General features: G+C 38.8%; 1 protein-coding gene across 3 annotated transcripts; it reads right to left on the bottom strand.

Moving 5' to 3' along the window:
* Positions 1-7,365: 7,365 nt before the first annotated feature.
* LOC121321147 (P2Y purinoceptor 8-like) lies at positions 7,366-15,173 on the bottom strand. 3 transcript variants are annotated; one of them, XM_041260046.1, is made up of 2 exons: positions 15,127-15,173; positions 7,366-9,763 (listed from the first exon to the last, which is right to left on the bottom strand). In XM_041260046.1, the coding sequence occupies exon 2, from the start codon at positions 9,723-9,725 to the stop codon at positions 8,643-8,645; it is 1,083 nt and encodes a 360-aa protein (XP_041115980.1). In that variant the 5' UTR covers positions 9,726-9,763; positions 15,127-15,173; the 3' UTR covers positions 7,366-8,642. The 3 variants fall into 3 exon arrangements, with proteins under 3 accessions (XP_041115980.1, XP_041115979.1, XP_041115981.1); XM_041260045.1 differs by lacking the exon at positions 15,127-15,173 and adding an exon at positions 12,982-13,068 and having other exon boundaries at positions 7,366-9,766; XM_041260047.1 differs by lacking the exon at positions 15,127-15,173 and adding an exon at positions 12,982-13,068.
* Positions 15,174-24,739: the final 9,566 nt, after the last annotated feature.

Here is a 24,739-nt window from a genome sequence, read left to right as displayed (position 1 = left end):
GGCTTTCAGTTTTTTTATGTGGCTATGAACATTTTAATATACAGTATACCGCATTGTGCAGTTTTCTGTACATTGTGCAATATTCAATCAAAATTGAAACAATCCATTGCCTTGTAAATATTTGTTTTTAAAGCAAACTCTTTGCTACTTCCTCTTGCATTTCTCTAGTTCGTGCATTTACACAGCTTATCCTAACCCATGTAAAAGATCACATTGTTTTCAGATGCTTTTTTTTAGAATTTAAAGGGCAACAGTGAAGCTTGCAACCCGTCGTGTGTGAAAGACATCTAAATAAACTTCCTGAATTCTGAGGCAACACAAGTTTCTTGACTGCCATTAGACAATTCACCACAATGTCCTGGGAGGAATATAATGTAACCCCCCCATGACAATACTACTTAAAAAACACAAAACCAACAAACACACAGTACTGTATATCCACATACAAAAATAAAAACATCTACAATATTATATACAGACAAATCAGTTTAATGTCACTCTTGGTAATGGCATCCTGCACTTATTACCACCACTTTGAAATGTCTTAGCAAGAATATAATTGGAGTCAATAGGGACAAGCGCCTGATAATTTCACTTTCTTTATTTATACAACTGATTTCCAATCCTCTTAATATCAAGCTGAGGAACGGAAGTATACGATTAGATTGTTTATAAGTAAGTTGCTGAACAGTATTGAGATATAGTTCACAGAACACTGCCAAGGGAAATGCATAGAGGTGTCTTATGTTTTCATTATTACAATATGTCACAATACTGTACATACACATCTTCTGTGGTCGAATACTTATTTTTCCAGGTTATTGGTGAACTCCTGATGAAGTCTGCTCTGCTTATTGTCATAGTTTTTTGTTTGTTGACGTTATATTTAAAGGGTTTGACAGTATGAAAATAATTAGCATGGTGTTTAAAAGCAACATGCATTTTTTAAAGTCTTTTATCACTATCTAGAAATATATCATGCCAGCTTCTTAACATATCTTGCAGCAAATCTACAAAGATTTATTCAGTTCTTTAATTAAACTCTTCATATTTTTTAATTGAGAAAATAAACATTTTTTAATGTATTCTTTAACCACGCTATCTGCACCTGCTAAACATGATTCTTATTTCCTTTTGACATTTGTTTTTATATTGTTTTATGTCCCCTAAATTGGGATAATTCACTTGAATGAAGGTGCATTTCCAACACAACTCTGCAAACGCTTAGAAAGCATGCCTTGTTCTAACTACTGGGAGTAAAAACAGCCCATGGGAATCAAGGTAGGATGACTGTACTAATGTAGCTCATGGGTAGCCATTGGTCGAATAATTCATTTGTAGAACCACACATGCACTGTATACAATTTTAAATTGTACAATTTTGAAAAGTCAAACAAATACACACCGGCAATACATTCCCCTAACATTGAAACAGCACTAGTGTGCTTCCAGACCTGTATGTAATATTTGTGTTGTGTTGCTGGCATTTCTGTGGTCTGTTAATGGTTATGCTATGTGAAGCAATCAGGTCGGCATTATCAAGATGTGTTCCAAAGCCTTCATGCTTCTACTCAATGAAATAAAAACGCCTACATTTCATCTTCCACTCATATCTGACAGCCCTTTTCACTTGCAGTACAAAAGGAGAAGACGCTGGTGTAAAACTGGGGACATTCAATGGGATCACTTGGTGTGTGGTGCGCCACAGAAAACAACATCAGTGTCCACAGAAAAACATCAACGTGGTCAATATTGATGTTTAGAAAATCTGGCACACAAGCTTGTTATTAGAAGTGGGATGTTTTGTTTCTTTTTACTATTGACACAATGAATGTCATCGTAAATAAGGTTACTGGTGATGACACAACTTTGTGCTGATTTCTAAACCTTTCCACTTTAAAGAAGCTACCACATACCTGCTGTAGACATACTTATATACTTCTTAATTGTGAGATCCCACTCTGTGCCTTTCACTATCAAGAATGGCAAGCAGATTATGTTTATAAAGAAACTGCAGAATAATTAGAGAAAATATAGTTTGACTTGATTAACAAAGACCAAAAAGAATTGCTGCATAACACGTATACATGCATTCTCATTAGAAAATAGAGCTCTGTTTCACAGTGTTTAGGAGCTGCTTTCTCATTACTAGACATAATGATTTGGGTGCTTCAAGTCTTTAATCACACATGTTGCAGTTATTAAATGAAAACAGTTCAGTGAGTTTTTACAGCAGAAGAATGCACTATAGTTATGACTCCCATTTGCCCATCCCACCAGCACTTGAATTTTTAAGGCTGAACCCCAAATCTGTGATAAAGGGGGAGGATTGTACCTGATGTTTTTTTTTTTTAACCATTGTTGTAATAACATTTCATTGTATGTTTATTTATTTATAATAAAGTACTTGTGTAAAACTTGAATAAAGTCCTTCTAATGACTGTGCTTGAAAAAACAGCTCATTATATTTCTGGTCAATGTAATATTTATTATTATTATTATTATTATTATTATTATTATTATTATTATTATTATTATTAGTAGCTGTAGTAGTAATAGTTGTAGTAGTAGTGGGTCAAAATGCTGCTTCTGGAGTGCTGACCGCACATGTCATTCACAACATATCACTACACTTCTGAAATCACTGCACTGGCTTCCTGTTCAATTTAGGATTGATTTAAAAATTCTGCTTACTACTTATAAGGTCCTCCATTTTGGCCTTAGGGTTAGGGTATATTTGCAGGAACTGTTGGTATCTTTTGCTCCGACTCACATCTTGAGATTAGTGAATGCTGAATTTTGATAGTTCCTAGAAGGTGTCTAACATCAAGAGGAGGCAAGGTCCTTTGGAAATCATTGCCCCTTGACTGTACTGTACTTGTTAATAATTCATTGTGGTCGATAGAGCAAAAACAAGACACACGCGTCCCTAAATTGTTGGCAAGTATAAACATCAAAATAGGTGGCTGTGTGAGAACTCCACCTACTGGGCTCTCAACGCATTGAACTTAATATCAATTATTAGTGTTCCTAGGCACTTGTGGAGTTATTCAAGCTTCAAATCCATATTTTGGGCCTTCGCTCCCCACTTCCAGAGCCCGCTCCTTCTCCTCCCTTGCCCCTCAGTGGTGGAATGACCTACCCATGGATATCAGGACTATTGAATCCCTGGCCACCTTCCAGCGCCTCCTCAAGACACATCTGTTCAGACAGCATCTGTAAACCTCACAACTCTCCACTATACTGGCACTATATGGCACCCAATTGTACCAGCACTTGCATCAGCTTGTATTTCCACTGAACTGTTCCATACCTTGCCGTATTCTACTACTGCTCTTAAATAGAACTACATCCTGTATCTTGTATTTGATTTTACTCTTATAGGTAACCATACTGACGTTTTTTGTAATTGCTCTTAATTGAAATCATTCTCATCCATTTATCATACTTACTACATTCTCTTCCTGGACTTTACTCATACAAGCAAATATCTTACTATAAGTTATAAGTACTATAAGTTATAACTGTCTTTAGTCGAACACGCTCTTAAATGTAATTATTTACTGAATTATTTATTTTGCTCTTATTTGAATTTGATCTTATTGTACTTTATAACTGCTCTTATCTGTAATATGATATTCTGTAATGTGATATTTTATAATCTGATAATTTGTATTGTGATACTTTTCACTGTGGTATTTTGTAACAGTTGTAAGTCACTGTGTATAAGGGTGACTGCTAATAAATAAATAAACAAAATACAAACATTATTTAAAAAGAATCAACTGATAGTTCTATATTCATAAATCATTTGTAGCCACTAATACCAACAGGCAGTGGTGTAGTCAAGGGTATACACAAGTAAACAGCGTTACCCACTTTTAATTTGAGCAATATATTGTTGTGGCAAGCTGGCTGGTGGATGATGTCACAGACCTGGAAGATACAGATACAAGAGGCAGTACTGGGGTATGAAAAACACTGCTTGCACAGCTATTTAATAAATGAAAAGTTTAAACAAAACAAAAGCACTTTTACAAAACAAAAAGGCACATTGATCAAATAAAACAGACAAATAATAATTCCACTAGAAAAACACGTATCTTGCTGGTTCTGCATCAGAACATATAGCATTTGTTTCCTTTCTACTAGTAGCATTTCCTTCCTCGCTCCTGTTCTCTACTCCTCGCTCCCGTTCTCTACTCCTCGACTCTCTCTTCTCTTAATGAGCCCGGAGTGGGTCCTTTTATTTTCTGTGGCATGGATGGGGTTAAATTCCCCATCCCTATAAACCCTGTGGGAATGTGGCTGGAGCCTTAATAAGGTCATTGTTTAATGGCTAATTAAGGCTCCAGCCACATTTTATAGGAATGGGGAATTTAACCTCATCCACGTCGAAAATACACAAGGGATGGGACCCATAAATACACAAGGGATGGGACCTGTCTCTCCCTAGAGGGTCAGTGAGCTGCACGCACTGTCGGTGCACAGCTCCTGTATGCATATTATCCGACTGCGGTAGGAATGAGGGTGAATATGTAAAAAGGCAGATAAATGAATCCTGTTTTAAATACCATTATACACAGCTGATACACAGATTCCGCTTTTATTAGGGAGCTCCCCTAAATCCCTTGTTTAGAAAGATACTAATGCTTGTGCCTGCCATGTGGGTGCGTGAATTCACTGCTGGGTGACAGGCAGGAGATCGAGATGGAGGTTGAAGTTGATATGTCCCTCAGGTGAACATGATTTATTTAAATAATAAAACACTGAACAGCTCACATGACACTTCCAGAAATGGCAGCGCACGGATCACATACAACACAGTGTATGAAAACTTTGGTAGGATCTACAATCTCTGAACTAATCTTCTCAATAATAAATTAACACTGCTGAAGAGATTGATCATGGCAGATAAACGGTGAGGGCAGATATGTGACAGGTGGATTTGAGATGGATTACTGTATTTGGATGGGGGGGGGGGGGGGGGCATTGGTGTATTTCTTTTTTTGGGAGAGGGCTTCAACAACTTTTTTTAAACAAGGTTTTCCAGGGTTCTGACATTTATAATGTATGCATTTTGTTTGCCTTGGAGACTCTTCTTTAGATTGTGCTATTTACAAACTAAAATCATTCTTCAAACAGTGTTGTCACTGTCCCTGTGGAACTGAGTGCCAGAAATGCATTTTAATGGCTTTCATTTTTGCCCCTGATGTCCTCCAAATCCAATTAAAAAAACGGGAAACAATGGCCAACTTAATTGGAGCACCAAACAGGGGTGTTTACCCACTTTTTTATTTACCACTACACCACTGCCAGTAGGTTTTAAACTATAACTAGTTTTGTCTGGAAAATCAGATAGAATGTTGAAGATACAAAATGTTATACTGATATTCCATTTGGATTTGCAGGGTTTTCCTGTTGCATTGATTGCCTAGGTCTGTTTGTTGCAAAATGCATATCTGTATAAAAGGACTACCAGTGTGCAGTGACCACTTGCTATAGATGATCCATTATGTTACAAGTATTAGGTTACCGGGGTTAAAGACCACTTTCAGACAGTACTCTGGGTGCTTATTAAAAGTACACTAGAGGATACACCATCAATTCTGTTACTGTGTAGAAAGGTTAGCTGGCAATACATTGATTATTGGGGTTTTAAATAGAGCGTGAGAAAGCTACAAGCAAACAACTCTCATACTTTGTAGGTTTAAATTACAATTAAGAAAAATAACTGTGGCTTGTGGTTTACAAGGTGTGGAAACATAATTTTTTGTGTATATAAAACAGTTATATAGCTGCCCACTCTTTTAGGATTTCCTTTGTAAGACTGACACATGCTCAGTCAGTCATTTTAACTTCAACTTGATAAACAGAAAATACTTGGTTTCTCCTCCAGATTAAAGTCAGATACGCAGCTTTCATACAACAAACCTGAGCTGGTTTAGGGTCAATCAGATTAAAAGATTCTTATCAGTTGAGCCACCCGTTTAGACTTGAGCACTGATCTGAATTGGGTTAGGTATGTGCACGTATAGCCCCTGGACTGTAGTGTGTGCCCGATGACGTCATATTAACTATCCCTTGGGGAAAGACAGTTCCCTTCCCCAAACCACAGATATCAAAGTGTTTAAATCAACACAAGCCTGTCATTTGTGTCACGTGTGCGTTTCTACTTCAAAGGCGTTCCATGCTAATTAAGATTTATTATTTTTGCTATTCAACAAAATGAGACTCACTCATTCATTCATTTAACAGTTAAAAAGAACCCCCCCACCCCCAGAACCCAAGTTTATACACCATATACTAACAACGCATCATGGTACTATGGATGATACAATTAAAAAAAAACATACAGCCTCTTATAAATTAAAAGATTTCCTTGTAGCCAATGCAGGCCTTTGTTTAAAATGAACATGCTTTTTGAACTGAAGGTAGTGCACACAACAACAACCTAAGTGGCGTCAAAGCTGGCTTAAAAGTGACGAGTGTAACAGAGTCGTTGTGTCTGATGCTATCAGCATGTGCTCTGTTTGCACTGTGTTTGAACTCACTTCCTTTTGTTTTTTTTTTTTCGTTTTGCAGGTATTTTTTTTAACATGAGTGAGTTGTTTCTCTCAGGAGGACATTGCCTGCACTGCTCAGTGTATGTACCTGGATTTAAACCTCATTCATTTGCAAATTAATTACCAGCAATTTTAAAAGATCTGAAGATGCACTATAATGGTGAAATGTGTGTCAATTTATTGGGGTGAATTTCTTAATAAGTACTATTATTCAGTTTTTAATATTCAGTTTGACAGCTGATCTTTTGCCTGTTGTAATTAACAAGTATGTATTATTTATTTTTTTTATATATATATATATATATATATATATATATATATATATATATATATATATATATATATATATATATATATATATATATAATTTGAAAAGTCTAAACCTCAGGTCACATTCAGTTCTGCTACTGAAAAGTAAAACTTAGATTGAAGTACTTAGTGCTAGTGTTTTGTTTTTTAAATTCACTGTATGGATGCAAATTATATTGTTTAGCTTGAAAACTTAAATACAGCCTCCTTTACCTGAAAAATTGATTTTGTTACAAAGAGGATAAACATCTCAATTGATCAGAATTTTTTATGAAATAATAGTTAATGCATCTTAATATGAACCATATTGCTGCTGAAAACGTATATTTATGTGGAATATTATTTCTCTAATGTGTGCAAATTCTAAAATAAAATAAAGTTGAAATAGTTAAAATGTGAATGATACAGATAAATACAATGAGTAAGTTATTCGTAGATCTGTAAGAAATAGTGATTATGTACAGCAAATGTGTGATTAAAAGCAGATTTATTCAAACCAAAAAGACAAAATATAAGGTTCTTAGTAGGACATGTATAATGAACATTAGGGTTCTACAGTAACAGTTCTCATTCTGTATAGGAAAAAACAGACAATGGAAAATAGCATTGACACATATTGCGTTGATTTTAGTGCTGCAGTTGACATACAAATTACACTCTTAATACCAGCAATAAATATAAGATAAAAAAAAAAAAACAGTTACAACAGCACAAGAACCCCAACGGGGTCAGGCTGAGGCGTGAGATGCACAAGAACCCCAACGGGGCCAGGCTGAGGCGTGAGATGCACAAGAACCCCAACGGGGCCAGGCTGAGGCGTGAGATGCTTCATGGAACAATAAGAAGCTTGCATTTTCTTTGGGGCCTCAAATCTCCAGGTTACATTCAGACTGGTTTGAAATGTGACATTAATTGTTCTGAAAAAAAAAGTGTTGGGCACCCCCCTGGTTGTTTATGGTGCTTGTTCCTGCTTTACCACTCAGGCCACTTGTTTGCTAAATACCTTGGTATCTCTGAATATATAATCTTCCCCTCTTCAAAAATAGACAAAAGACTTTAATAAACAAAGCATCCAACAGAAGCTGAGGCCTCCATATGTTATCCATTTCCTACCAATGCAGAATGACTGGTTGGGATATTTGTTCTGTATTTTGCCTGAGAAATGGTTTCTGCAATGATAATGGACACAACAGGCATACATGTTAATATATACAGTGAATTTCTATTCTTATATAACATATGTTTCCTAGTTTATTTCATATTACAATCACTGGGAGTATTACAGCTGTAAATTGAAACCCTTCTTCCCCATAGGTAATGGTTCCCCAGATAATGAGAAAATGATCAAGTTAGACAGGAAATGGGTAGCATCTAGCATAGGAACAGTTAACTTTAAAGAATTGTTAAGCTTTCTCAGGACTGGGGAAACAATATTTATTTTATACAGTGCTAATTTCAAACATTTGCAAATATTTGATGAGTGGACAATTATCTTTTGAATGATACCAATATATTTAGTAAGCAGGTGTTCTGAGTGGGGAATACTGAGCAACAACAGTCCCACCAAGCAAAACCAGTAGAAGTGGTCCAACACTTTTTTTTCAGGGAACCTTATGCATTCCATTCATAAACTGACTCATTAGTATAGTTATTGTGTTCTTGATACAGTTCATAATTGATACCATCCTTGTATGTCCATTGCCATTGTAGGGTAATTAGTTTGTTCATATATTGTATTATTGCCTGGCATCTGTTACAAATAATCTGCTAACAAGTATCACTTCTGAAAAGTTCAGGACCTGTTATGGGTATCCTGGCTAGTTCTGACCGATTGGAAGTAGTTGGTTCATCATGAGCTTCAGGCATGCAGCAGTGCAGTTTTTTCTGAAGTTTGCGTCTAAAATCCTTGGAAGCAAAGTAATACACAAACGGATCAAAGCAGCAGAGCAGGCTGTTGATGCCCAGGCATAACTTGTAATAAACATACAAACTTTTGCCTCTGGACTGATAAATCATGTGAAGAGTTTGAAGCAAGATGTTGGGTAGGTAACAGACAATGAAACAAAGCACCACAACCAGTATCAGGTATATTGTTTGTTTCTTGCTGTCTTGTGTTTCTGTGCTTGGGGAATCTTTCAGAGTTTTAATGATGGAAGTGTAACAGACAGTAATGACAATTAGGGGAATAATTAAGAAGAAAATAAGCGGTACAGCAAAATACAGATATCCTGTTACTTTTGGCTGGAATAGATTTTTAGGAAAGATGTCAAAGCATGTGGTGATGTTAAGAACTTTGATGTTAAATGTGAAATCTTTGTACAACACTAGCACATGGGCGATGAGCACGACCAGCCAAATGGAAATGCAGGTAATAACAGCAACTTTCGAAGTTCTCCAGTGCTTCGTTTGCAGCGGTCGTACAATCCCCCAGTAGCGCTCCAAACTGATAGCGCATGTGGTCAAAACTGAACAGTACATGTTTCCATAGAACGCGACTATGGATATCCTGCACACAATGTCTCCAAAGGGCCAGTTATTGCCGTTCAAGTGGTAGATAATTTGAAAGGGAAGAAATGCGCTGTACAGGAGGTCGGTCAGAGATAGGTTAATTGCATATATTATTGTTGGATTGTTGCATTTCGTGTGGCAGCAAAACAGCCAAAGGGAAATGGTGTTCAAGGGTATGCTGATGATGAAGACTACAATATATATAATAGGAAGGGCAACTGTGAGAGTCTTGCTTGTTATCATCTCCAGTATGTTAGGTGATAATGTAGACGTCGTATTGACAGTGGTGTAGTTAGGGTGCACATACCCTCTGGGGGTCATTGTGGATAGAAACGAAGTCATTGTGGAAGTTCACACAAGAATGTCTGTTGGGAGTAAAGCTGCTGGAAGAGAAAAAAAAAAATAATCAGAATCAGCAGGACATTTTAACAAATATAAGGACATGAAAAAGTATCTTTCGCTAGACTCTCCAGTGCTACACATTATGCTGATGTAGTCTTGCTCACTCCATTTTTATCATTATTGGTCCATTGTAGGATATATTTCATACATATGTTTTATGTATTAAGTTCACACTGGAGACCCTAAGACTAGACAACAATGCCTCAGCTCAGTTACCCCCGTTTCAAAGTGATGCTCCAGCGGCGTGCCGAACTGAATTGAAATGAAGTATGTGTTAGAGCCGCCCTTCCGGGCTTAAAAGGCATGTCTTGAACAAAGAAGACTACGTGGCGACCTAATTCAAGCATTCAAAATTCTAAAAGGTATTGACAGTGTCGACGCAAGGGACTTTTTCAGCCTGAAAAAAGAAACAAGGACCAGGGGTCACAAATGGAGTTTAGAAAAAGGGGCATTCAGAACAGAAAACAGGAGACACTTTTTTACACAGAGAATTGTGAGGGTCTGGAATCAACTCCCCAGTAATGTTGTTGAAGCTGACACCCTGGGATCCTTCAAGAAGCTGCTTGATGAGATTTTGGGATCAATAAGCTACTAACAACCAAACGAGCAAGATGGGCCGAATGGCCTCCTCTCGTTTGTAAACTTTCTTATGTTCTTATGTTCATTATATTCAATGAACCAACTGATTTCATACTGGAGAACTGAAGCGCACCACACTTATTACAAAGCAATCTCCCACAATGCATTGTAGTGAGTAATGACAAAACCAGGAAGTGAGCGAGTGTGAAGGTCTATGTTTGTTTACGTTTTTTGTTATCGATATTGTATAATTATAACAAAGAAGAATTTGACCCACTCTATCACATAGCATTCGATGTTTGTTGAAGCTGACACCCTGGGATCCTTCAAGAAGCTGCTTGATGAGATTTTGGGATCAATAAGCTACTAACAACCAAACGAGCAAGATGGGCCGAATGGCCTCCTCTCGTTTGTAAACTTTCTTATGTTCTTATGTTCTTATGTTCTAGCTAGCTAGTTAGATATGAATTCAAGTGATACCAGACGCCAAATGGTTATTTGAAAGATTCTTCGAGAGAAAAAAATAGAAAATGATGGCTATTCTCAGCATGATAGTGGCGACAAGAAATTTCTTCATGAAATGCTTAACTACAAGTGTGAGACTCAGAACTGGTCTGCCATGAATGGTTCTGGTGGTAGCAGGTGATCAGTGTAGCATTGTGGGACACACAGTACTCTTTAGCATATCATTTGCAGACATTAGCATTAAGCACAATTAAGTGCAGTTCACTGGTGGCGTGCATTATGAAACCAAGGTGCACCAGAGACGCTCAGAGCGGGGGAGGAGGGCGCTCTAGCGTCGAAAGAGCGTCAAGGCATACTTAATTATTTCAGACGGCACTCCACTCATGTACTTAATAGGGACACAGTTCATATTTTGTGCCTGAATTCAGTTTGGCACACTGGTGGAGAATTAGTTTGAAACAGCGGCTATACAATACATTCAAGAATTGACTAATATGAACCGCTAGCGCCAGAGGGCGACAATCCCCAGCCACTTATTTGAAATTGTGCAGTACTGTTGTGTGCTAATACTGGTACTAGTGATATTACCAACTGATTATGGAGACATTGTTTACACTTGTATGTTTGGATAACTGTACTAATATAATGTAAAATATACACTTTTGTACAATAAATTAAATAAAAGTGCATGCAAATGTTAAGGCTATTTAACATATGGTCCTCTTGTCTGGTTTCTACCTTTATGCACAACTAGGCTGTGCTCTCTTCAAACCAGAAAAACAAATATTAACAGTAACTGAAAAAAAATAACTGAAACATGGACTTTATTTTTAAGGTAAAACATTTTTTGCATCAAAACCTATAGAAAACGATAAGTTAGATTTCAGAAAGAGATGCACGTATCACGTATGTACGAATCAATCTAGCTGGCACTGCGTTAGTAAAATCTATTTGTTTATAGAATCGTTGCTATGACTTTCCCAATCCAGAATCACCCCAAAATACAGGACAGACAACACAACCAATGTACTTTTAAATAAACAGTAACATATAGCACTCGACTGTAAATATATGTAGTTTTCTATTTGGCGTGGAAAGGTCATACATTTAAAAAAAAAAGTATGAGCTTTACAGTGCACGCATATTTTAAATACAGGGTGAAAACACACTAATGAGTCTGTTGTGGACAGGACGATCACATTTCTATCATTTCCCATATAGTACATGATTCAGTCTGGTAGCATGAGAATGCAAATTCTTTTACTGTCCTGTACTAGTGAGATTCCTGCGGACAGGACTTACAAAATCACCATGATTTAAACACGATTGCAGATTCCCATGAATTGAGAGGGATGCTTTTTAAAAACAACGCCATACATATGTTTCCAGGATATCTGTGTTTAATATATAAAGCAACAGAGTGTAATTCATTGCATTAATGGTTGCAAAAAAATGATTTAGTAACTACAGCAGCGTTGCATAAAGGAGAACATGCTATGCATTCCGTTGTCTGTGAAAACCACACCAGTCAACCCCAAGACATTTTAACGACATGCTTGGGTTGCTAATAACCTACTTTTCTTTTTCCTTTATTTCTGTATTTTCAGGTCAGTTTATCATATCTGTTGAAAGACGTGTTCCAATGCAACCTTTTAATCTCTCCTATAGAATACAGTATATATATATATATATATATATATATATATATATATATATATATATATATATATATATATATATATATAATATTATATTCCCCCCCCCCCCAAAAAAAAAAAACAAACAAACAAAAACAAAACATGCAACCAACCAAAACACTATTATAAAATAAACTATGTGCAACATTTTGCATTAGGACTTGTTACTACCGGTGGCACAGGAGACCAGGAATTGAGATAAGCAATTTTAAATACACTCTTTCAATATTAGCTCCATAGTAATGCAATGTTAAAACACAAAACCTTCCATTATAGTGTAGTTATCATGCAGCTGCTTTGTGAAAATTAACCGGTACCTGGTTACTAGTTCGGGCAAATTAAAAAATAAATATAATAAAACCTTGTTAAATTAATCACAAATATTAATGTTTTACAAATAAGTTGTATTGCCCAGTCCTTTGTTTCTGATAAATAAATAAATAAAAGTTACTTACAATAACTGAACAGCAGCTCCACATAATGATTGAAAACCAGATATTATAACTTGACGGTACGCGGATATTCAGGCAAATGTGCTGACCTCTAAATATAAATATAGATTGCTGAGAGTTGATGCCTGTCGCTTATGTAGAAGAAGAAAAAAACAATAGCGTGACTATCACATAAACCACAACCATAAGTGTCACAAAAGATGTTGCCTTTTACCTTGTGCTCCTGTCCTAGCTACAGTGCTGAGGTTGTAGTTTCCAATGTTGGGTTGTATGCTGTCACACAACTTGTTTCTTGTTTAATGTCAGAGTAAAAACAGATGAGTAAATAAATAAAAACACTCACTTAGTCAAAATGACTAAATATAATGTGGAGATTGTTGGAAGTTAACTACTGAATCTATCGTCTGTTGTTAATTAAGTCATAGAATCCAAAGAAGAGGGTTTCACGTTTTGGTAAATCCTGCGTCATGTTGTTAAATTTGCTTTACCGAGAAGGGGCTTACCAGATGATAAAGCCCCTATTGCTATTAGAAAATGGATACGATAAAAAACAAACAAAAAAAAAAACATTTAAAGTTTTTCTGTTTGTTTCTGTTTTTGCTTAAATAATGGTGATAATGGCGAGTCAGGTGTACATTTTTAATGTAGATACAGTTACACTCTCACCAGTCCAGAACAGCAACAGCCTTTTCCATGTTCATGCCACCAAGTCATTTTGCTACAAAAGCAAGGTGTATGTGAAGAAAACATTTGAAAAAAATGAATTTTGTGGTCATTGTCATGATTGAACCTCACCGAGGGTTTCGTTTGCTGTTGGAAATCTATCAGTGACAGTCTGGAGGTATATCATGATAATATATTGAGTTTGCAATTTATAAAATTGTGCACTATAAACAGATCAGTCTATTCTGAGATTATTTACTTTTCATAACCATGGGAAAGCTCTGATAGATCTGTGCCCTTTCCCTGGTTGCCATTTTTAATTGTATTTTTATTTATTTATATATTTTTTGATACCAAATTTCACTGGTGAGCTTTGAGCTTTTTGTTTTGATGTTGTTCCATTAACATGAGATTTGCAACGGGATTACAGAAGGTAAGGTCAATCACAATCCTAAACAAAGCCAAACAAAGCGAGTTCAAATGCTGTACCATGTGCCACATTCAACAATTAAATTACTGTTTTAAAAAAATGAAACAGGACCGTGTCTCACTTTTAGAGATGAGACAAAAATTTCTACCAACAAGTAAGTAATATAGAAAAAGAGAACCCAAATCAGACTTCTGATACAGTCTGATTCACAGAGTGTGGTTGTAGTCACTGTAGTTTCAGTGTCACGACAAAGCCAGTGTGGCGATAAAGCCACTTGCCCTAATTAGTATATTTCCTCGAATTGATTCATAAACCAACATGTTAAGTATGCCAGCAAACAGTACATTTTAATTGAGCAGATGTTACTCGTGGGCCTGAAATCGACCTTGGTAAATGGAAAGTGATTATGAAACATGTGGGCTGAAATGAAACCTACATGGCAGTACAGTGGTGGGGTTTTCCGTAAGTTTTACATGAAACACATATTGTCTAAATCCAACAAAAAACTGAACAGCTTCACTCTTTATCATACTAGTTACTTATTTCCCCAGGTTCTTGTAGTATATACTGTATTGTATGTTTTAATATTGACATAATAAGAAAACACTGACAAACATCTTGAAAGAAAATCTCCACTTAACTGTGGTCAAAATGGAATATTCATAACCCCTGACATGCATCATCTCATTTACAAGGGAGTCCTGGAGAACAGCTGCCACAATATCCAGTTACATTTCAATAACTTACAAAACAATTCACAGACAGTATAACAACAGATACAATATCATCACTTACATGTAATAGTCCATTATAAATTATATCTTTGTTAGATAGGCAATGACTTTCCTAAAGAAAATAGTCGCTTTATAGCTGCCTCTTGATTCCTCATTTTGAAAAAGCTGTTTTCAGGAACTTTTATCGTTGTCTGAACATATGTGAACCACAAGGAGTAAATATAATATTTTACTAATCATATATTTACTTCAAAATCAACATAAAAGTGTACAAACAATGAAAGAAATAGCCAAAGTTAGCCATTCAAATGTATTACTTACAGTACACCCACCCAGCGTCTTGACAGTCAACAGATTCTATGAATAACTGTTGTAACGGTTGGTTTTAGGAAGAAAGAGCATTGTGTGTGAAACTCACTATCCACCAGTACCACATTAACAAACATCTGCCTTGAATTTTTAGAAACAGAATTGTAGAAATGCTATATTATATTTAAAATGTTAGGTACATAGACACAAAGTTAGAAAACTCCAAATTATTTAATTAATACTACTACTAGTACTAATAATAATAATAATAATAATAATAATAATAATAATAATAATAATAATAACACTATGTAACACAATTTTCTTTCCTGGGTAGTAAGTGTTATTTCCTAATTGCTTATGCCTCAAAAGTATAGAAAATGGCTATTATTCCCCACAAACTTTGCTTTTGTGACCAGGACAGTGATATTTCAAAATATCACTATTTCCAATGGGAAAACGGGCAAATGTGTGTCTTTTCGTTCACATAAAGTCAGAAAAAAAAACAACATATGCATCCAAATTAACATGTATTTATACTGAAGTAAATACAGTATAATCGGAAATCTCGAAAAACTACTCACTTCTAAATCTCTTGTAGTCATTTTTGTATTACTTTAGTATAAATACATGTTAATTTGGATTCATATGTTGTTTTTTTCTGACTTTATGTGAACGAAAAGACACACGTTTGCCCGTTTTCCCATTGGAAATAGTGATATTTTGAAATATGGAGGGACGTTGCAGGGACGTTTTCAAAATGAATGAATGAATGAAGAACCCAAAAGAATGAATTCTGTTTCAAGTCATCTTTATTATATAGATAACACACCAGAAACCCCATGTTTTGGCTTGCCACAAAATTAACATTTTCCATAAACAATGCATGTCCAGGATTTGTTCCAGCTGAGAGGTGTTTGATGAGCCAATTTGTAAAATATATTTCCAGCTTACACCGCAAAGAAGCATCTTAGTCACTATGCAAAAGAGCCGGGCATGTCTGCATTCTTGGTTATAGAGCTTTTATCACACAACACTGCCCATTCCATAAGCCTACACTTAAAAATACTTATGACAATTTCCCTTCTATAAATACTTTTGAATATGATATGTACTGTCATTTGTGACAAAGAGGGACTGTTTCTTTAAAAGCCTGAACATCATCATTAAAAACAAACAAAATCAATGTGGTTGCTGTAAAAATGGGCAGAAGTCTAAGAGTGACAATATAAGTCTAAACATTATTACTACTTCTCAGACTCCAGTTGCACAGTCTCGCGGTCTGTCTGGCTTTGTGTGCTCCTCTATCCTGTTTTATACCTCTCAATCTTAATTCTCTTACAGACCTGGCCCTTCGTATGAAAGCCACCTGTTGGATTCTATCCCCTCTGTTCTTTTTCAGTCCTGTTTTGAGCTGCTCTGCCCCTTGGTATTAATTATTATAAATGAGTCCCTGAGTTCTGGTGTGGTTCCGGTTGCATTTAAAACTGCTGCAGTAACGCCTGTGCCTAAAAAGCCTCATATGGCCTTGGATAATCTTAATAATTTTCACCACATTTCAAATTTGCCCTTTCTAGCTAAGCTTCTAGAACGAGCTGTCACTAGGCAACTAAACTGGCATCTCATTACTAACAATCTATATTGCCAGACTACGTCCCATGCTTTCTCTACCTGCAGCTGAAAAATTGGTTCATGCTTTTGTTTTCTCCAGGATTGAGTACTGTAATGCCTGCTGGCTGGGGTGTCTAATGGCATCCTCACTAAAATTAAATTTGTTCAAAATTCTGCAGCCAGAATTTTGTCTATGTCCTGCTTAAGAGATGACATTACTACTGCCTTGGAGGCCCTGCGCTGGCTGCCTATCAGGTTTAGAATTGATTTTAAAATTTTATTGCTGACGTAAGTCGGAGCTTGCCCATGAAGAGCCTTATCTATCAGATCTTCTATCTTTTTACATCTCAGACTGCTGTGTGTCCCGCCTGCTCACCTGCGCTCTATGGGCGACAGGGCCTTCTGTTGCTATGCCCCCAAATTATGAAACTCTATTCCACTAGAGATCAGGAACTCGACTTCTTTGAGTGTTTTTAAAGTTAATTTAAAGTCTTACTTTTTTAGAAAGGCGTTTTTATGATTGCTTTATTTCCTGGTGTTTTTTAATGCATAATCTGTTTATTTATTGTAGTACTATTAATTGTGAAGCGCTCTGAGATGACTGCTTTTAAAGGCGCTATACAAAATAAAGTTTATTATTATTATTATTATTATTATTATTATTATTATTATTAATGTTACGTTGTTAACCCTCTTTCTTGAATTAAACACTTTTCCAGATTTATGGGCCTTATAAAAGTGTTTCCTTTAGAAAGGGAGGGATTTACATTTGGAATCAATTCTTTGCATCTTATTTAATTGGCTATAATTTTCATCGATAGAACTATAGTTATTGTGGGGGCAAACCCCTGTTTGTTGCTATTGTTGCTGAATGTGCATTGTCAAACAAAGTTCTATTGCAGGTCCCTTGCATTTCCCTCTCTTTGTAGCAGAAGTGAAGTTCTGTCCGATTTCCTGTGTGTGTGTATGTCTGATGATGAAACAATTATTTACAGAGCACAAGTCCTAGCAACGCCCTTACTTGGTATCTGCAATCTTGCTCATAAATACCCTGAAAAGGACAGGTTTTTTTTAACTTTCTTTATTAAACACACAATATATAGTTAAACAACACAACCTTTTATGTAATACCAATATCTCTACACATATTGCAAGTATGCATTTAATATACATACATATGTTATTTATCTAGTTGCCTATATTTAGTTTGTCTGCAGAAGGGTCCTATTAGTTTGATTTATAATCCCAATCGATGTCAGGAGTGGACATTTTATCTTCTCTAGGTAGAGATGCCAATCCAGTGAGATTAGAAATGCCATCAGTTTGGATCCCAAACAGAGCCTGCACCCTGGTACAAACTCCAGTTGTGATCCCTGCAGGCAGAATTTCAAATCCTACCAGTTCAGAGGAGTGGCAACTCAAATGCTGGATAGAACATCATATACATGCATCTGGCTTTGGAAAATGATAAGGGTTTGTAAACAAAATATCATTTGGCCAGAAATCATGCCACAGGATCACACATCACACCCTTGCCTTTATGCAAAATATCTTTAAATGAGAGACATTTATATTTTTTCATAAAACACATTTTGAGACATTTAAACAATAAAAAAACAACTTTCACGAGGCGTGAGCTGGTGGTAGAGATAGGGGTAGAGATAGGGCAGAAGAAGCAGAAGGGAACGGTTAGTAGGACAGAGTGACGGCTAGAAAGGACCGGACGTAGGATAGAAGAGCAGGCGAGGCCCACTCTAGTAGCAGACCAGCGAAGCTGGACATGGAAGCTAGGACAGAAAGTGGTCACTGACTGAGGGCGGCGATGCCGACACGAGCCCAGGGGCGAAGGACCCAACAACCGAAGACAGGATACAGAAAGTGGTCACTGACTGAGGGCGGCGATGCCGACACGAGCTCAGGGACGAAGGCCTAGCAACTGGAAACGGGATACAAAAGTGGTCACTGACTGAGGGCGGCGATGCCGACATGCTCAGGGCCGACGGACCTAGCAACCGAAAACACATATGAGGGTTATGACTCGTGGAGCCGCCCCTCAGAGGAAGATGGTCCCGGAAGACTGGGACACGAAAGGAAATAGAGAGGGAGAGGTACCCAGCATCTAAGACTTCTGTAAAGGGGCGCTCGTTAAACCCTCAATTGGCCAAGACTTCACACTGCCTGGGACCTGAGATAAGAAAAAAGCATAGAGGTTAGTATGGGACTCGAGCATGAGTAGCCACGTCCCGAACTGAGACAGAGTATAGAACCGCCTTGAGTGAGGCAAGATAAGCGCAGGAGCTGCGAAAGAACAGAGTGTAGCTGGGGGTCCGCTCTGACTCACACTGTGAGTGAGAACCCCTCTGAAGGTCAAAGGTTAGCTGAAGCCATGCCCTGAGGTCAGGGAAGTGAGATCACTTGTCCCCCAAAGGATGGATCCCTGGCACTCCACCAAATCACCCACACCGTGAGACAAACAAAAGAGCACATGCCAGAGCATAACATAAACAAAAGACTAGAAGGACAAACAGGAGAATGGTTAGTAAATTAGTAGGATATGACTATGTGTATACCTGCTGCTCAGTGGAGAGGAAAAAACCCCTTGAAGCTAATTAAGGGAAAACCTCTAGTGGCTCCGGCAGACAGGTAGCCCCCACTTCAGGCATACTAGCAATTTTGGAATGGGCTGCAACTATGTCAGAGGGAGATGAATGAACATAAGAATCCACTGCAGAAGAGGACCGTGCCATATGGTCTTGATCAGGTTCTGATTGATGCTGGCCCTTGCAGTGGAGGTGGCTGCACCGATACGGAAGGAATGGGGTAAATAGTTGACGAGGGTGGCCTGTCCTTGACGTTGCTGAAAGGGCAGAGAGCAGACTTGGTCCTTGAAAGCTGAATGAATTGACCGCACCGGAGTTGGTCTGTCTTTGAAGTGCGCAGCCGAAATAAGAAAATAGGAGTTGGAAATAGAAGAGAGGTCACATAAACGAATATCCACCGAGGGGAAGCAAGAAGCTGAGGGAACTGTGAATTCGGAGCTTCTGAGAAAGCCAAGAAGGCTGTGAGGCAGATTGTCTCCATGAGTAGATCCTCATAGGGAGAGAAGCAGCCTTTCCGAAGAGTAGAGATGATTCTAGCATTTTTAGAAGGAGCAGCAACTATATCAGGGAAGGATGAATGAATGTAGAAATCCACTGCAGAGGAGGAACAGTTCCCCCACATTCATGATCAGGCTGGGGGGGAAGGGGAGAGTCGAGGGGGGGGGGGGGCCTGCTCTGGAGGAGAGGGTGGAGAGGAGGGAGGCCTGTGAGGAGGCGAGGGTGGAGAGGAGGGAGGTCTGCTTGGAGGAGAGGGTGGAGAGGAGGGAGCCATGCAAGGAGGTGAGGAGGGAGGCCTGCTCTGGAGGAGAGGGTGGAGTTGAGGAGGGAGGCCTGCTTGGGGGGAGGGGCGGAGGAATGGAGGGAGGTCTGCTCGAGACGAGACGAGTGATGATAGGGGTGAGAGGAATCAATGAACAGATGGTCTGAGGAGGGGAGTGGGGGGGGGGGTTCCTGCTGTGGAGATACCTTGAAAAGGGAGATAGGGAACTTGATACTTGACGTGTGAGTGGACCGACCGCGCTGAATTGATCCGTCCTGAGGTATGCAGCCAAGTGATGGAGTAAGCATGGAAGGTGGCCGAGAGGCAGCTGATCTCCATGGGTAAATTATTGTAGGGGGAGAAGTGGCTTTTCAGAAGAGTGGAAATTAGCAAATGGAGAATATATTTTGATATAGACAGACGGGAAGGTGAAGCAGGGGGAAAGCTCTTAAGAATCCCACAGAGGGTCAGACAGAATGTTGAATATGGAGAGACTGGAGGGAGTTGGAGAGAATCCCTAGCACGGACCATGAGAGCCAGGTTTTGATTGAAGGGCTATGATTATTTGAATCTGGGCGCAGAGGATTGAAGACACTGAGCAGGCTGTAGAATAGGAGCTCTTGAACAAGGTGGAGGGCTGCAGACATGTAATGCTGAGCAGATTGAAGGGGGTTACGGAGAGTAGGTTTCAGTTAAATAGCATCTGGATAAGTTGAGGATTCTGGATGGGGGTTGTGGAAAATAGGACCAACTGACTGAACTTGGATACTGAAAGTAGAGGCAGAAGGAGAGCTGGAACTGAGGGCTGAGGTGGCAGCTGGACTGAACGAACATGAATCGGCTACTGGGGAAGCACGGCTCCTTTGCGCCCCATGTTCTAGAAATGAGGGCAAAGATGAGATACCGCCTTTCTATGTGTTAGTTAATACAGGATCGATCAGCGGTTTGCTGCTATCATGTCTGCTTGAAATGGAAAAGGTAAACTCACATTCAGAGATTTGGGTTTCACAACTCCAGTCATTCTCCTAATAGTGGAAATCCTTAACTCATAATCAAGACAGATTTCCAGTCTCGTACCACATCTTAAACCAAGTATTAATGCTGTAACATTTGGGAGGAATAGGATTGCTGAAGAAGTGCCCCGTATTTTGATTAGATGGAGATTAGCGTTAGCCTTGATTGTGGGAATACTGCCAAGATCTACGTATTGGAGGAAGGCTGGAGCATTATTGGCTCTGAAGAAGTGCAGCTGCAGACTTCAACAGTAAACTAGAGCGACTTTGCAGCTGCGGTAGTGAACAGATCTGAAGAGGGAGTGGAGATCTGCTGTAGTGAGGAGCAATTAACAGTAGAGGGCGGGATCTGCTGAACAGAGCAGAGGTCTGAGAAAGAAAACAATGGAGTGCTGTCAGTAGTGTGCAGAGGCCCAGCTGTGAGAACAGAGATTTGCTGAAGCAGAGATCTGGAACAGAGACGGAGGACTACCATCGGTAGAGTGCGGTGGTCTGCTGCAGAGAGTAGGGATCTGCTGAATGCAGTAGATATTGGTCTTTCGGAGTTAAGGCCGATTTAGATGGAGCCAGAGATGGGGCTGCTTTTGGGCAGAGATGAAGATTGCAGAGATCTGAGACAGCTGCAGAACCAGAGAGGATGAAGAATATGTTGCTCCGAGTTGTCTGCAAAACCTATTGATTGGTCGGAAGCAGTTTATTGTCTATTGGGGGTAGGAAGACATTGACTGAAACATTGATAAGTCGTAGGACATGGTTCCATGACTGACTAGCGGCTCGTGTTGATGAAATGATGACTTTTGATGAAGCTGGTTGGACTGGAGGAGCAGCGCCAGATGAGAAAACACTAATCTGGGAACAGGAATAAGTCACAGGAATGGATGTGTGATGCAGGAAAACAGGACGTTACTATGATGGTAGATACTGAGCATCTCAAACAGCTGAGTAAGGTTGCTTCATGACCAGGCCCTTGAAGAGGGGAACTGTTGAAATTGGAGAATGTCAGTTGCTACAAAAGGGTGAGGAGGAGGGAGTCTCCTGTAAATCCCTCAGAATGACAATAAACTGCGGGGATGTGTAGAAAAGCTGGAGTGTGTGAGCTTCACAGTGATAGCAAATCAGCTTAGAGACTGTATAAAATTTGTCATGTTACACTGCCATCTAGCGGTTATGTATTAGAATTAACCATTGGTTTGAGTGAAGCCGGGTAGAATACTTGGTTATTGTGATTAAAATCCTTGTCGGTGTAGACAACAATTGCGTACTCTTTTAGATTTTAATATCTTCGTTACATGTTTTAGGACAGTCAGTCATGTATATAAATACGTTAATGCAGTATTTAGATGTCACAATTCGAAAAGTTGAATGAGCCCTCGCAGGTTGTAAAAGCCCAGCAGCAAGCAAGCAAGCCATAAAATTGCAGTACTGAAGTAGGGAGCTCGCAGTGCAGATTAAGCTGCCTGGTCACCATGGTTACTTTACCACTCCCCGCAGTCACGTAATGAGGGCGTTGCCATGCTAGCTACGAACTGAGAAGCACTGGTGGAAAAGTTGCAAAACAGCAGTGTTGTTGAATCTTGTTGTGACGAGTCGAAAGCACAAGCCGACCACATGGCGAAACGGAGCACGAAACTGAATGAACAGGTCCCTAAAACATTGAACGTAGCCAATAGAAGTTCAGGGCAGGATCCCGTGAAGGAACAGTAATTTTGCTGGCTCTGGGAGTGGAGGAAGGGTGCTTGATTGCAAGCGAAGAGTGAAGGAATGTTCAGCTGACAGATCTTTATGGTGGATTAAATAGAGGAGCGATGGCAAGGCAAACGTTGACGACGGGAATGTCGATGTCTTGTTGAAGGAGCTTTAGAGATTTTAGTGGAGGGCCAGTTTGTCTAATGAAGACGCAGACGAGATGAGAAATGGAGCTGCGGTTTGAACGGTGCTGTTGCTGGTCTGGAAAGAGCAGGAAAGACTAACGCTGGAGCTCCTGCAGCCGAACGGAGAAGCTGAATGATGATAAACAGCACCGGAGCAGGTAGGAAAATATTTGATAATATCTTGGGAGTGCTGCACAGAGAATTGACCTCCAGTGAAAGGCAACAAAGTGTAGATTAGCGGAGAAACACGAAAAGACGGCGTCTGAGCGTGTGCTACAAAAACGAAACGCTAGACAGCAAAGGTGCAAGTGATCAGGGCTTAAATAGTAAATAGGAACTAATTGACAGGAAATTGGAAACCCCCTCTCTACACGCCTCCTGAACTTATGCAAGCTAACATTTATGGTATGAATTTTATTTTTATTTCAGACTTACAAAAAATGTACCCAACCCTCATAAAAAGGAAATGAAACTAAACTTCCCAGTTTGAACCATAAAGCATTGCACAACATTGTTCAATACAGAGGATGCACATTTACCACATGTAACCTAACTGCAGTTACTCAGACTGTTCAGGGATGAAATATTAAATAATTAACCCTTTCCCCCGCAACTGACAATACCACTACCAGGCAACTATTTGGTTTCTGATGCTGAACCCAGCACTTCAAGTTACTGGCTTCATACTTAGTGCATAGCTGTGTTCCGTAATTCACGTGGCCAGGTTTGGCACCCTACCATGATAGTCTCAAGCCTGATATACCATTCAATCTTACATGACATTTCCTTTAGACTTTGAACTTCGGAAATCTTTGCTTTTGTTCACACATTTCTTGTTCACACAATGATTCAGTGCTAGACACAGTGGTACGAAAATACACATTTCTTTCTGCCCAAAAGAGCAGCTTATAAATACAAAAATCCCCACAGTGAGACACTTACTCATCCTTTAACCGTTAAAGAGGATGCAATCTCAGCAGTGAATGGGCGAATTCCACTGATTCATACAGTGGGTATGGGTAGGCAGACATAGTCGAATAGGCATCAATGCTTTAATATTTATTAGAAATGGATGGGCTGAGTCAATCCCGTCAATCAAGCTGAGCAGCTGTAGTTATCACAGATAGATTGACCTTGTCTCTTTCTGCTCTTGAAGGTGTAACAAGATCACTCGTTTTCTTTTTTCACTTTGAACTATTTAATATTATTTACACTTTTTAAAAAAAAATGATCAGTTGTGCTCTAATATCACATTATAAGTTTTGCTGTCACCTCAGCATGTGATGCATTTAACACATAAAACATATTGCCACAAGTGTTGTATGGAAAATAAGTGTGTGTGTGTGTGCGTGTGCGTGTGTGAGTGTGTGTGTTTTCATACAACAGGAGGCTCAAAACAAGGACAGCAACTCAGGTAAGACAACCATTAAATGTATTTATCTAAATGCTAGAAGTATCAGAAACAAAATTCTAGAACTTGAAGCTACTGCACTAACAGGTAACTATGATGTGATAGGTGTTACTGAAACTTGGTTGTCTGAGAGTGATGGGGACGAATATAATATTTGTGGGTATACACTGTATAGGAAAGACAGGCAGGACAGAAGAGGAGGGGGGGTAGCGCTATACATAAGAAACAGTCTTGAAGCCCAGGGGTTAAACCTGAACAAAGAAAATAAAGCCGAATCAATATGGGTCAGAATAACGGACAAAAATTCAAAGGGCATAATAATAGGAGCATGCTATAGACCGCCAGATTCAGACGGTGAG

This window comes from Polyodon spathula, chromosome 9 (assembly GCF_017654505.1).
Source record: "Polyodon spathula isolate WHYD16114869_AA chromosome 9, ASM1765450v1, whole genome shotgun sequence".
Lineage (NCBI taxonomy): Eukaryota > Metazoa > Chordata > Actinopteri > Acipenseriformes > Polyodontidae > Polyodon > Polyodon spathula.
Note: the sequence above shows the minus strand (reverse complement) of the source record. Positions and strands in the feature narration are given on the sequence as shown.

What these genes read in the sequence shown, in the direction of transcription:
- LOC121321147 (XM_041260046.1), bottom strand. Translation starts at nt 9,725, where the DNA reads ATGACTTCGTTTCTATCCACAATGACCCCCAGAGGGTATGTGCACCCT.